The sequence below is a fragment of the Pan troglodytes genome, chromosome 16, assembly GCF_028858775.2.
Source record: "Pan troglodytes isolate AG18354 chromosome 16, NHGRI_mPanTro3-v2.0_pri, whole genome shotgun sequence".
NCBI classification, from domain to species: Eukaryota; Metazoa; Chordata; class Mammalia; order Primates; family Hominidae; genus Pan; species Pan troglodytes.
Genome location: NC_072414.2, coordinates 43,793,587 through 43,808,374, shown reverse-complemented (window position 1 = coordinate 43,808,374; position 14,788 = coordinate 43,793,587). Strand labels below are relative to the sequence as shown.

At 40.4% G+C, this 14,788-nt stretch overlaps 1 protein-coding gene across 3 annotated transcripts in view; it reads right to left on the bottom strand.

Annotated features, from left to right (window-relative positions):
• Positions 1–3,089: 3,089 nt before the first annotated feature.
• The window catches only part of TMOD2 (tropomodulin 2), a 67,774-nt gene continuing 56,075 nt past the window's right edge, over positions 3,090–14,788 (bottom strand). Inside the window, exons 9-10 of one of the 3 annotated variants that reach the window (XM_016928244.4) lie at positions 12,933–13,077; positions 3,090–11,034 (exon numbers count right to left, since the gene is read on the bottom strand). In XM_016928244.4, the coding sequence (XP_016783733.1) occupies positions 11,000–11,034; positions 12,933–13,077 (180 nt within the window). In that variant the 3' untranslated portion in view covers positions 3,090–10,999. The remainder of the gene's footprint in view (positions 11,035–12,932; positions 13,078–14,788) is intronic. The other 2 variants (XM_009429131.5, XM_063794931.1) reach the window with 2 other exon arrangements.

Below are 14,788 nucleotides of genomic sequence, written 5' to 3'. Positions count from 1 at the left end.
TGTGGTGGCTACTAAGACCTGGTCAAAATTAATCCATCCATTAGCATTTACTTATGATCAATTGTCTAAATCAGTCATTTAACTAGTTAGCCACATTGGGCCAGGTGCGGTGGCTCACGCCTGTAATCCCAGCACCTTGGGATGCCAAGATGGGCGGATCACCTAAAGTCAGGAGTTTGAGACCAGCCTGGCCTACATGGTGAAACCTCATCTCTACTAAAAATACAAAAATTAGACGGGCTTGGTGACAGGCGCCTGTAATCCTAGCTACTCAGGAGGCTGAGGCAGGAGAATCTCTTGAACCCAGGAGGCAGAGGTTGCAGTGAGCCGAGATGGCGCCACTGCACTCCAGCCTGGGTGCCAGAGTGAAACTCCACCCCAAAAAAAAAAAAAAAAAAATTCAAGATAACCGGTAAACCAGAAGAGATGCCAATAAAACAGGTGTAAAGCAGACTCCATCTAAAAAAACAAAAACAAAAACAAAAAAACAAACAAAAGAACAAAACTAGTTAGCCACTCTCTGTTACGTAGCCCGTATTTCTCAAGGATGCTGTGAGGCTTTGTCAAATGTCTTGCTGTAATCCAAACACAGTGTGTTTTTTGTCTTTGCTCTCAAGATTTCATATCAATTATTTTAAGTGAATCTGTGCTGGCTTTTAGAGGTCACTGCTTCACTTCCAACTGCTTACAAACCACTAAAGTGGAGAATACACTTTTCTAAAATTTTGCTCTGCATTTATGTATCCAGTGGTCAACAGTTTGTAGAATCTCCTCCCCACCACCACACATTTTGAGTCATATGCCTGCCTGACTTTCCAACATAATCTCCCTTCTTAGATTGGTGGGGCCGGAAGCATAGCCCAATCTCATGCAAGCACACAAACTTCTAGTTCTAGTGAGGTCCTTGGATGTGTGGGACATTTGCCAGAGGCCATGGTATCTGATTGTGTTCCCCGACTGCTGGGAGTAGGCAGGCAGTGGGTTGGTAACCAGAGAAGAGGGGACACAGGGCACTACTTCTGAAAGCCATAAAAAAAGGCTGAGTTATCAAGCTGAGAGAGGTTGGTCCATAACAAAGTCAAGTCTAACACAAAACAGATGTGAAATTCAAGGAGTCACTCCAGAAGCCAAATGGGCAAATCCAAAAGAGGATACCCACAAGGCAGAGCAAGCCTAAACAAGGGAAACATGAGGGAAATCACCAGGGCTGAGCTAATGAGAAGGTGGGTCAGGAGTAACACCTGCATCAGTTCTCTTATTTGTATTCAGTTCTTGGAGTGATGGGGGAGGGCCTGTGTGCTAGAGGGGAATGGTCAGTAGACATTTAAAAATGAGTAAGATTCACTCGATCCTGTTTAAATTCTTGACATTGTTGGCATAAAATGGAGAGCTTTGTTGGCGTTAATATCCATGTGATACAGGAGTGCTGGGAAGGGAAGAGTGTAGTCCCTTTAAATGATATGGAACAGGGTTAGGGAAGCGCTGGGCAGAGGTCAGTGTGGTCTCTGGCTAGGGGGTCCACCCCCACGGACCTAGGTGAGGACAGGCACTCCTGCCTTCCCGCCCAAATGTTGCATTTCCCAAGACCACCCTGGCCCGCCACACCCCCATCCTGGGCCTATAAAAACCTGAGACACTGGCAAGGCTGAGACACAGGCGGCTGGACTTAGGAGAGGGTTGGTGGAAGAAGATACAAGTGGCTGGCTGTAGATAGGCCACTGAGGAGAGCACATCGGAGGAATAATACACTGACATGCATCAGGCAGGCCATGCGGCCATCCACCAGTGGGATGAGGTGGAGTTTGGCCAGGGCAGTCGGAGGAGAGCCGGCCGAGCGGCCAGAACTCCAAGGGAAAACCATCTCCCTCTGGCTCACCCATCTGTGGAGAGCTACTTCCACTCAATACAAGTTTGCACTCATTCTCCAAGCCCACTTGTGATCCAATTCTTCCGGCACACCAAGGCAAGAACCCAGGATACAGAAAGCCCTCTGTCCTTGAGGCAAGGTAGTAAGTTCTAACTGAGTGGTTAACACAAGCCGCCTATAGACGGCAAACTAAGAAAGCATCCTGCAACACGCCCACTGGGGCTTCAGCTGTAAACATTCACCCATAGACGCTGCCGTGGGGTCAGAGCTCCACAGCCTGCCTGTCTGTATGCTCCCCTAGACATTTGAGCAGCGGGGCACTGAAGAAGCGAGCAACTCCCCCTGTCGCATGCCCTGCAAGGGGGACAAGGGAACATTTCCTGTTTCACATAGATATTTATTTAGGTTAGAATTTAAAAATTCTAAGTGCCGTCTATATCTCGGACACTGTTCTAAGTGTTTTTACACATTAATCTGCATAATAGTACTACCGTGCAAAATGCTATAATTGTTACGACTTTACAGATGAAGCTGGGGCTTGGTAATTTGCACAAATTCGTATAACTAATGGAAGTGAGATCTGAACCAGGCAGGTGTGACCCCAGGGTGCACACTTGTAACCACTCTATTCATTATAATCCAATAGGCTGAAAGGGAGAATCTTTTAAACAAAATAATTACTATACTTTCTTGTCCAAGAGAAGGTGTGAAACAGCAAATATAGAAATTAGACACTGGCCCTTTATGTTTCTCAGTTGAACCTTATCAGTCTAAACTGAAATCCAAGGGTCAAAGAGTTGGGACAGAGTTCAGCAGAAGGGCAGGAAGAACAGTTTTTCCTGTTTTTCCAGGGTCAAACCTTTACAACATAACTTCATCATTTTTAGTGTTCAGTATTACAAATTATCAGAAGAGCTTTAAAAAGAATAATAATGTAAATCCAAAGTTAGTGTAAAAAATTCAGGGTAAAATAGTCAACCTGTTTGGGCTTTCTGTATTCCTGTTCCCATTCATTCTAACAAATTTTTAACTATTTAGCCAAATGTGTTCATTTTTGTTTGATAACAAGTTATTTCTCTCTGTTATGGCTACTTGCAGTTGTCTTGTTTCTTCATAATAAGGGCATTTAATAGTTTTCTGCAAATGTGCTCATCTAAGAACATGATGCCAACCATTTGTTTTAAAGAAACACTGTCTAAAAATTAGCCATATAAAACCAGTCTTTACTTTTACTTTGAAAGGAAAGTTTATTAATTCCCAATGTTCTTTACATTTTCATTTGGAAATATCATTCCTGACAGAAATAGATACATTATACCTTCGAAAGCAGAAAGATCTTAATTAATTAAAACAGTTTACATTTACCTTAGCATTAGGTCTGGCTGGCTAATTTCAAAGGATTAAAAATTGCACCTATTTGGGCCAACTGGGGTCCTGAATAATTATCCAGGGTAAAAGTATAATATTTCATACTTTATACATTTTGCTTTATCACACATTTACTTTCCACACAGTGTTCAACTTCACATTTAAAAAGCAAATTAGTCTTTAATTCCCTAATGAATATAATAGTCTTGATTTGATTGAAGTTTCAAATGGAAAATAAAACTATGCGGAGTTTTCAATAACTGCTTAGCCCAATAAATGTTGCCAATAGAAGTTTAAACACTTGTTTAAACAGTTTGCAAAGTATTATTTCCTTTATTCTCTTCAAAACAACACAGACACACATAAAGTCACACATTACAGGCATCTGAACTGGTAAAATGTTACAGATTAGTGGCATGCAGGTATTTTACATTTTTAAGTGCAATGAAAAATGCTGCTTATTCATTTTGCTTGAATGGATGAAAACAACTAAAATAAATGCTTAATTAAAATATAACTATTCCATGTATATAAGGGTTTTTGTTTTTAAACCAAAGTGGCAGAGATAAGAATTTTAGGTCAGAATAACTTACTTCTTAACTGAAGATTGTCACTGGCAACATTTGGTACTAAAATAAAATTTCCTCAAAAAGCACATTTCCTATTGATCTCATTTCGCCATATGGCCGATTCCTATCTACTCACAGTTAGATTACCCACAGGAAGTTTTAAATCTTGGGCCAGCCTCTCTCAATTGCACAGTATACTTTTGATTGACTTCTCTCTTTTTCCCAGTCAATACTTACTTAGAAACACACACACACACACACACATTTTAAATAGGAGCCTACAAAAAAATGCTGTGTTTACTATGCTCAGTTTCTTTCTTTGCCTTCCCTCTTCTTCCCCACTGGTTCTGAGGAGCAAGATAGTATATATTTTATTTTATTTTTTGAGATGGAGTTTCGTTCTTGTCACCCAGGCTGGAGTGCAGTGGTGTGATCTCGGCTCACTACAACCTCCACCTCCTGGGTTCAAGCGATTTTCCTGCCTCAGCCTCCCCAGTAGCTGGGATTACAGGCTCTTGCCACAGGGCCCAGCTAATTTCTGTATTTTTAGTAGAGACGGGGTTTCACCATGTTGGCCAGGCTGGTCTTGAACTCCTGACCTCAGGTGATCCACCCACCTTCGCCTCCCAAAGTGCTGGGATTACAGGCATGAGCCACTGGGCCCAGCCTAAATAGTATATATTTTTAAATATCCTTTCAGAAAAGGCCGCTCATCCAGAACTATTCTGAAGACAGTAAAGAACTGCTGAAGAGGAAGAAAAAACTGGCTGTGCAATAGTCAGACCTCCTCTGAACAAAGCCTCCTGGAGAGAAACAGCTGCAGTGGAGGCATTACTCACCCATGTTCAGAGGCAACGGAAACGATTTAGAATCACAAGCTTGTCAAGTATTGGAGCTGGAAGGGACCTTAGGGAGCATCGAATCTACTCACTTCATTTTACAGATGAAATGAAGACAAGATAGATGGAGAGTCTTGCCCAAAGTCACATATAGCTGGCATCCAAATCACTATTGTTTCTCAAAAATATCACATGGTGGCAAATGGAGCATAACTCTGTGGGGCTGGACGACAGCTAAATTCAAGCAACATTTGTTCATTAAGCACCTACTATGTACAAGGCACCTTACAAGATGGTACTGAAGATACAAAGATGGATGAGACACAGTCCTGCCTCCAAGGGCTTATGAAAGTCGTTGGAGGCCATGCTTCAAAACCTTTCTTAGCAGAAATATTACTGACCAGGGCTAAGGTTGCTGGTGATAACAAGGCAGCTGCTGCCCTGGAGAGGTGATCTCATAACAGGTGGCACTTTCTCCCCTTCACTATCTATCAGAACTAATGCCTGTTACTCAGCTGCTAGGCATTAAAATTCTTGAAACCCTAAGGACACTCTTCTCTCCTAGGCCTCCAGTCAAACCTGAAGTCTTAGCCTCTCCCACCCACAGCAATGACAGGAGGGCAGTAGCGCTCCAGACCCTCCCCTCAATTCTTAGTCAACTGTTTGCTTTCTCCCTTGTGCCCAGCCTAGGCCCTCTGCAAGGATTGACAATTTCCCAGGGTACTGTCAAAGTGACCCAGGAAGATGTCCTACCATATACATCACTGGTATCTAACTTCCACTGCCCCATCAACCACCTCTCCCACCTCTACGTGGGAGCTGAAATAACTCCAGTCCCTGATGACCCACCCAAGCCTCAATTACCCATACTCCAAAAGACGAGGAAGATGTAATGGTTGGTTAGAATAAAACTGATTCAAGAGGCAGTGGAAAACAGTCATTTGATAATAAAACTGATCTCTCACATTTGTACGGCGCTTTCCAGTTTACATAGTGTTTTTATCCAGTTATCTGATTATATTCTTACCACAACTCTGTGAGGTAGTTAGTGAAGTATTATTCCCATTTTATAGCTGAAGAACCTTAGGCTTGAGAGACCAAGTGGTTTGCCCAAAGTTACCCAGCTAAGGAAGTGTGGAGCCAAGTGTCCAGGTTTCTTGACTCCAAATCCAGTGCTCTTCCCCCTATATAGTCTATAATTGGCAGGCAATTGAATGAATTGCCCATGATCATATACCTGCTAAGTGTTGGTGATGGGATTAGGTTTCAGTCTCCAAATCTGTTAGTACGGTGCCCCTTCACCATACCAACTAACTGGGCCAATGTGCTCAGAATGTCTACCATGGAAGAGATCAGAAGAACATCTGGTTAGTTAATTACTGTTTTCTATGTCTAGGTCATCAGTTCTCTCCTTCATCCTCCCCCAAGTCAACAATGTATCCCAACTGGCAAAGCCTCTAAAACATGCACTATTCCTAGAACAGAACCCAGAGTCAGGTTACAAATTTAAACTTGCAACTCCTCTTCCATTGGTCTACTGATTATTCAGTCATTGCTATTACAGACAGATGGGAAAGAGATAAGATGAGCAAATCTCAGTTCTGCCATTAAACAAATGTAAACCTTTAATTTCCATCATCCTTCCCCACCTCGGTCAGCAATTTGACTTCTTAACTCCTGAACTACAAAGTAAAATCCAATCTGATCTAGGGTTAGGGAGCAAGAAAGCAATGAATAATATCCCTGAAGTTCTTGGCGCTTTTCTCTGGCTAGTATATTACAACAGGAGGCCCTATCGTCTGATTTTCATCCAGTGGGCTCAGCTGGATGCTTCCAAGCACTCTCACACCTTTCCTTTGTGTGCATCTCAGTACTTTAGCTTTAGGATTGATTGAGTAGCAGGGATATTTGAGATGAAAGCAATAAGAGGAGGTAAAGGGAAGCTGCGAGTGGAAGGCAGAGCTAGGACCTTTCCTCTTAGTTCTCTGCTCGTTAAAATGAAAACAGCTATTATTGCATCATTAGTGGAAGAGGGGAAGGAAGCTTCAGGATCATGACTTAAAACCTGACTCCAGAAACAGTTCTACTGAATACAGGTAACATAGCACAGAACCTAGTGTTCTCAACTTCCCGCCCTCTGCCCATTTTTGCTAATGCTATAAATACTTGAATTAAATATGGGATCTTCTTTGTAAAAAAGGCACTCAGTCTACTCCCCAATCTCAGAAACACATATAAAATTATATTAGTCCAGAATTTTTATGCTTCCTCTGTCTTCTTCGTAGTGCCTAGGAGGGGGCTGAGTACATCATATCTGTGAACAAGGAAATAGCTGCACATGTGTTTGTAAATTCCAAAGGGCTATCTTACACTTAAAGCATGCTGATGCTTAATATTGGTTTTAAGAATTTTCAGTTTGAGCATCTGAAATGTTCTCATGGCAGCTATTCGGAGGACATTGGTTTCCCTAATGCTGGTGCCCTGTCAGGGGCCATGTTTCTGTTGGAAGAGAAGCACCTGCTCTTTGGGCTGGTGTGCCAGTCTTCCCTTAGGGAAATTGGTTTGAGGAGTACAGGCACTGGGATGATTTCTGAGTTTTTAAATGAATGGGCTTTTATTGTAAGATGAACTGCATGCCCCTCCAGGTTGGTAATCTTCTAACCTGGGCCTGCAGCAACTTGGACAGGGACGAGGGAAGCAGGGCTGGGAGACAGCATCTCCCTCCAGTCAATTTTCCAGATGAAGCCAAATACCTCATTATGGTATTTGATGATCTTTATGTACAAAATATTTATATACAATGTGTCCTACAAAGATGGAAGAAAGGGGCTTCATCATGTTGATGAGGATGGAATGTTAAATACATTAGGCAAATGGATAGATTTGGTGCTAGAACAACTAAATGATTTCTAGGCTTCTAATATTTATTTCCTAAGAGTCATCCTCTACATAGCTATAAAATGTGGTGGTTGGTAACATAAACTGCAAAGCCTAGGGAGTAATTTCATATTTAACCTGGGCCTGCAGCAATTCTAAAAAGGACAAGGGAAGAGGACTGGGGAGAGAGCATCTCCCTTCAATCAGTTGTCCAGATGTAGCCAAATACCTAGTTAGATATCTGACAGTACACACACACATACACACACGACACTTATTTACATTATACCCTCCAAAGATGAAAGAAACTAAGTCATTTAATCATGCTGATGAGGATGAAAGAGCTTCCAGTTATACACTATAAGCAGATGGGGAGCTGCAGTGCTGAACTAATCATATGATTTCTAGACTTCTAAGGTTTTTCTCCTAAATGTCATCTACATATGCCATAATAGATGTTGGTGATACAAACCCACAAGTCCAGGTGAGTGATTTTACACTTAAAGTGGACCTGCACAACTCTAAAAGGGGGAGGGAGATAGGCCTGGGGAGAAGTTATCTCCCTTCAATCAGTTATCCAGATATTGCCAAATATCTCAACACAGTATCTGGCAAAACAAATCATAGAAAAATATTTTATATACATTATGCCCCATCACAATGGATAGCAAAGGATTAACTGTGCCCATGATCATGAAAGAGCTACCACTTCCACACTTTGGGCAGAGAGGGAGATGAAGTCCTAGGCTAATTAAATGACGGATAGGCTCCTCAAGTGTATGTTTTTCTAAGGGTTATCATCAATATTTGCACACTCATGGAAATGCCACCTTTCAAGCCACTTTAAAAACACAGGTAATAAGAAAACAAACTGATTAGTAAAAAACATTTGATTTCATAGACTCTGTTGCATGCAACCCAACTATTTTATAAGGTAAAAACAGTGCTATATTTTTGATAATGTCCCATTATCTTGCTTTAATACTATCAACAACTGCTTGTACAAAAGAAACAGCCATGATTGAATTCTGATTTTTTTTTCTTGCTTTCTGCCAGAGTTTGCCAAGAACTGCTTTAGCCCCCAGCCCACAGCACTGTGGGGCTGCAAGGAATGCTCTATAGGGTCCAGGATTTTAAGAGTCAAGGCAAGAATGAGAGTAGGAAAAAAAAAAAAAAAAAAGGAAAAAGGCTTACTTGGAGAGGCAGGTCAGGGACTCAGCACTTAAACAGGTTTGTAACAAATCCAAAGAGGAGAAAAGACATCTAAGAGAAATGTTCTTCCCTTTGGCAACATGATAAGCAAAACATATGTATAAAAAAATGTATAATTTCACCCAGTGGTGTGCTGATGAATGTTTATCAACCAGCAATCTGGAGAGGGAGAAAACCCCAATTTCTTACATATTGCTAATTTCTGTGGTGTAAATATTTCTACCATGGCCAATTTCAAGCCACTGTAGTAACAAGAAGGTAGTGAACATGGAGTTGAGAGGATACGTTCAGTGGCATACTATTTGGTAATATTTCTACATACATACCTACTAGATGTAAATAATCTAAGAGGTTAGAAAATAGTAAAATGTAAGATTTTTGAGTACAGTATTTGTTACTTCTGTCCTTAATATAATTCATTCAGTTGTAAGTGCACATCATTTAATTTTAAATAATGGCTGTATTGAACAACCAGTTTGCAAAATTCTTGAAAATATAACAGTTGGCAAGCCTGTACAAGTTGACTCCAACACATCACACCTAAATGGGTGAAAGGGAAGGAAAAATCAGACTGAAAACCATAAAACATTATTTACTATGTTTTTTAAATAGATAAGGAGATGAAGCCATAAACTAATTAAAGGATTTTCAGGGGCCAAAGGTGTTAGAATATTCTGCTTATGGTGTTCTCAAACATTAAAAAAATTTCAAGATAATGAGATGTTTCAAAGGACTTCAGAGACACAGATGTGGGTACTTACAATACAGGTAAATGTTCAATTTTACAAGGGCTATCTTAAACAGATTCCATGTGTTTTACAAGCTAAATAGAATAATATATTAATTATTTTCCTATTCACTTGTTTTATTGCTACTAGGCAACTCAGGAACACTCAGCTACTAAACAAATTCTGGAATTTGTTTAGTAACAAATTACAGAGAAAAGAGGAAAAAAAAAGACAATGAATTGGAAGAAAGGGAAGGGAGAAAGGAGGAATAGAGGGTGAGTTGCCTTGGGCAGTGTCAGAGTGTCACCAATCACAACCTCAGGCACTGACAGTTATCAGAGTTGTGAGCTTGAGCCAAAGGCTGCAGTCACCTGCTTCATTAGTTTAGCATTGCATTTTTACACCACTACATTGAAAGATTAATGCATACTACAATGCAACCATCTCGGTTGTACTTTCACAGGCTTTGTCCTTGAGATGACATGCATCTGGATAAATAATTCACATTTTTCTCCTGACGTTTGCAAATGTCTGGATGGATCATATACTGTGGACAAAAATCTAGATAATTAACCTGAATGTTTATATTTAATCCTGTGATCTTGTTACACTAAAGACAAAGCAATAAATGCTTCTAAAATTTGCCAAAAAAATGCAATCATCTGCATCAGACAGCCTTGATTAAGTTACAATATTGTTGTTTTATTCAGGAATGTACTGTTTTAAAAGCTTCTCTCTTACTAAAATTTAGAAAATTTCTATCATGTTTGAAAAACTTTAAAACAGCTTTGTAAATAGCCTTTAAAGTCATGTTAAAGATTCAATTTATGTTGAATAGTCAGTAAAAGTAGGTGTGTAATTCATTTTGCTACCTGTGAGTCTGGCTTGATGCTACATTTGTGGGTTAATAAATAGACTTCTTTGCTACTGTTTTAAAGTGTCATAATGTTGTCTTGCTTTATGAAGATGACACTACTGATCTCCAATCAACAGGGCATGTGCATTTACTGATTTTTCTGGAACTAAGAGAGAATTTGTGCTAAATTGGTCACATTTTCACATGCAGTGAAAGATTGGCAATACTAACTTCTTATGTGGTCAGTAGAACACTTCTGATGTATTTAGCCTAACTCAAAGCTATGCATGTAAACAGAGATAGGCCTCTATCATAATCACAGTTACAAACACATATTATACACTAAATTCCTTTCAGTGATTAAAAAAACAAGTACATGTAAGAAAGCAAGACAACCCAATAAGAAAGTGGTTAAATTCATTTTCCATGTCGTCACTCTCTAAAATCTGCATCGGTCCATTTGTCAAGTTGCCAGAAGTGCCCATGAGCAAATAAAACAATTGTATATATTACAAAATCCAAGATAAATAAGTAGTGCTAAAAAAGAATAACAATTAAATTATTAGTTATGTGGTTAACGGAAATGAACGAACTTTGATAAAATGGTCCTGATGGGGAAGAAGAAGAGTTTTTGTTTTTCAATGGCCATACCACAGTGAAACTTCACTTCTCCTCAAGGAAGTTTACCTTCGGTCTGCTTCAACTCTCTTCTTACGAACTAGGTAAGAAAGAAAGGAACAAAAAGACAAATTGAAGGGATATTCCTTAAATTCCAGATAAACAACATTAATCACATAAGATGACAATCTCACACACTTGAGGATACAGTTATCTTAAATTTTAATACTTAACCATGACAATCAATGGAAATGATAAAATCATCCAGTGTCTGGTGGAATTTACATTTAAATACAGATATGTCTGATAGTTGGGTACTCGAGTGTTAGAACCTTTGAATTTCTATGGGATAGAAATTCCAGAAGAGACCCGTGAAACAGTGCACTTTGACTATTTTCATGGCCGTTTATCCACGGCACTTGCAACTCTGTCACCAACTGGCTTTAACTAACTCTTCAGGTTAACACAATCACAATCTTTTAATTCTGATTATGGGATGAAGTCTGGAAGGAGCTGCAAATAGTTCAAAGTTTCTAAAACTCTTCTAAATAAAAACTTCTAAATATCAACCTACAGGAAGATGTGATTCACTTGGCAAGCAAACTCAGAGATTAATGTTCCTTTAACCTGATGTTTAGAACCGAAGAAGTTGCCGAGACTGCCATTTCCCAGTTCCTGCAACCCTCTTCTTCCACCTTTCACTCTCCCAACTGCAAGCTCTCCTGGTCACTGGGAAGAGGGCTATTTGAACTTTCTTGGATTTGGCAAAAAGGTGCCCTGGCTGTGGTCTTGCTCTAACTCTCCACTTTAAATAGCCTAGCTCCTGCCTAGGCTCTTGCCCACAGTTGCTGCTTCTTGGACGTAGGCTGCCCTGTCCATTTTCTTCAGACCTCTCATTTTGCCTGTTTTCCTTTGGTCTCTATATTGTTTGGTTGTGGACCCAATGTGCTTTTCCTAGGTGCCTTCTGACTGCTGCTTCCACTCTTCCCCAAATCCCTATTTGCCTGTCTGTCCCTTGGCCTCACCCTGTGCACCCCCCAGGTAAGCACTGTCACGTGTCCAGCCAGCTTCCTGATGCCACACACTGCACCTTTCCTATGCCTCAGGGTCTTGGCAAAGCCTGTCTGGACAAGGAATTGGACACTAACCTTTATTTGCCCCTTCCCGTTCTAACCTTTAGCTTCTATCTTGCCCGCTATCTGAGTCCTCCTTGAGGCCAGCACTGTACCTGGTGGAACGCCTTGCCCAGTTCCTCCATCCAAGATCTGGCATTCTGTCCCTGAACCTCAAACTGGGGATTGAAGCCTGCTATTGACTGACTGACCACTTGCCAAATGGATGTCTGCTCCTGGGTGTCCTTTTGCCAGGCTGCTCCAGGTGGCTGGGATATCCTCAGACCAAGCTTTCCCAGTTCCTTTCTTCTTTGCTATGGTTGATCAGGACATGCCCCACCTCATCCTAACAGAAGAAATGCCAGGGATCCTCAGCAACAAGTGGCCACACGAAAAACTGAAGGGGCTAACTGAAAAGGCGACCTGTGAGTTTAAACTTCATAATGTAGCTCCATGTTTATATCACATGTAAAGTGCCAAAGTATCAGACATATCCATATTTAGAACTAAGTACCAAAGCAGTCATAAGTCAAACATAATTTGGAATCTCAGTGTCCTTGTGCCCATTTTCTGGTGCAGATAAAAACAGAAGGAGATTACATGTAAGTAAAAGAGAAACAAATACACAAAAGAAATCAAGCAAAAATCAAAGACTGCCTGGAAAATAGAACAAACTTCTTTTTTGAGAAAATGCTATGATGAAACTTAACACTGCGAGGAGCACAAAGACTCCTATGACCATGTATTATAATAATGTGTCTTATATGAAGAAGTGAGTGACATCAGAGGCCAGTGGAATGGTATCTGTGAGATGTTGCGTCTGAAGTGGAGAAGTGAATGCTCATGCTCTTCTAATTGTTAACAGCAAATATTATGGCTGAATTACCCAGGTCATTATTCTTTGTGATGGCAGCTGCCACCCTTGTTCGTGGCCCTTGCTTGGTAAACTGGTATCCAAACTTGAGGATCCTTGAATTCTCCTCCAGCATCTGGGCAATTTCCATCTCTACAGCTGTTCCCAACTGCTGCCTCTGGTTGCAGGTGCCGACACATGCACAGGATGACCAAGAAGGAAGAGGAAACAGTTACTTGCACAGGAAAAAGACAAGGCTACTTGCTGGACAAAAAGGCAAAGAGGCAAAGGTCTCAAACTGAAAGGGACAGCGTCACTTGAGATGTTTTCTCTCACAGTCATTTGAGTCCTGCTCCTTGTCTAGAAGCAAAATCCAACAGACAGATAGCTGAGTTTGCTGGTGTCCTGCAGCTGAAAAAAACTAAGCAAATTGTTTATGAAGGAAAGGATAATTCCAGAATTAAAATGAAAGCAAAACTAATATTTGGTGTTTTGAATTCATCCCAGTATCTGTGGTTTAAACAAAGGGTGTTTTAAAAAATAATGAAACTATTTTGTAGCAGCCAATCCAATTACTAAATTTTTATTTTATTTTTTACTTTTTACTTTGGGAATTCTTACTTATTGTGGTAAAATACACATAAAATTTTGCCATTTTAAAGTGCACAATTCAGTGGCATATAGTACAATCACAATATTGTACAACCATTACCTTTATTCATTTCCAATACTTTTTCTTCTTTTTTATAAAATGTTTTTATTTTTGACTTCTGTGGATACATAGGTATATAATATTTATGGGGTACATGAGATATTATGACCCAGGCATACAATGCATAATAATCACATCAGGGTAAATGGGGTATCCATCACTTCAAGCATTTATCCTTTCTTTGTGTTACAATCAATCAAATTCTACTTTTTTATTTTAAAATGCACAATGTTATTGTTGACTATAGTAACTCTATTGTCACTGTGTTGTGTACACATTATATTTGTGCTATCAAATATAATTTTTTAATTCTGGGATCCATATCCAATGATAATTAAACATCTCAACCTATGGGCTGTTGTCTCTCAGCAGAATCTTGCTAGGTGATTCTGAGCAGCTTTATTGTGGTTTGAACCATCTACACATTTGGATGAAATCAGCAAACTCTGAAGGGGGTTCCTGGACTACAAAAAAATCTCCAACTTGTTTAAGTTGGTGGGAAGAGGTTTTTTTGTTTGAGACATAAACTAATGAAAAAATTAAAAATAGAGGTTTTTTTTTTTTTTTTTTTTTTTTTTTTTAATAGGGAGGCCGGGCACCATGGCTCCTGCCTGTAATCCCAGCACTTTGGGAGGCCGAGGCAGATGGATCACTTGAGGTCAGGAGTTTGAGACCAGCCCGGGCAACATGGTGAAACCCCGTTTCTACTAAAAATACAAAAAATTTGCTGGGCATGGTGGCATGCAAATGTAGTCCCAGCTACTTGGGAGGCTGAGGCAGGAGAATCACTAGAATCTAGGAGGCGGAGGTTGCAGTGGGCCAAGATCGCGCCACTGCACTCCAGCCTGGGGACAGAGTGAGACCCTGTCTCAAAAAACAAAAACAAATGAGGCATGTAAATATGGGAATTTACAATTTAATTTAAGGGACAAAGTATATTTTTTCATAACACAGTCATCACATTTTAAAAAATAAGGCTAGGCTCAGTGGCTCACATGCCTGTAATCCCAGCACTTTGGAAGGCTGAGACGGGCGGATCATGAGGTCAGGTGTTCGAAACCAGCCTGGCCAATATGGCAAAACTCTGTCTCTACTAAAAGTACAAAAACTAGCTGGGTGCGGTGGCAGGCACCTGTAGTCCCAGCTACTCAGGAGGCTGAGGCAGGAGAATTGCTTG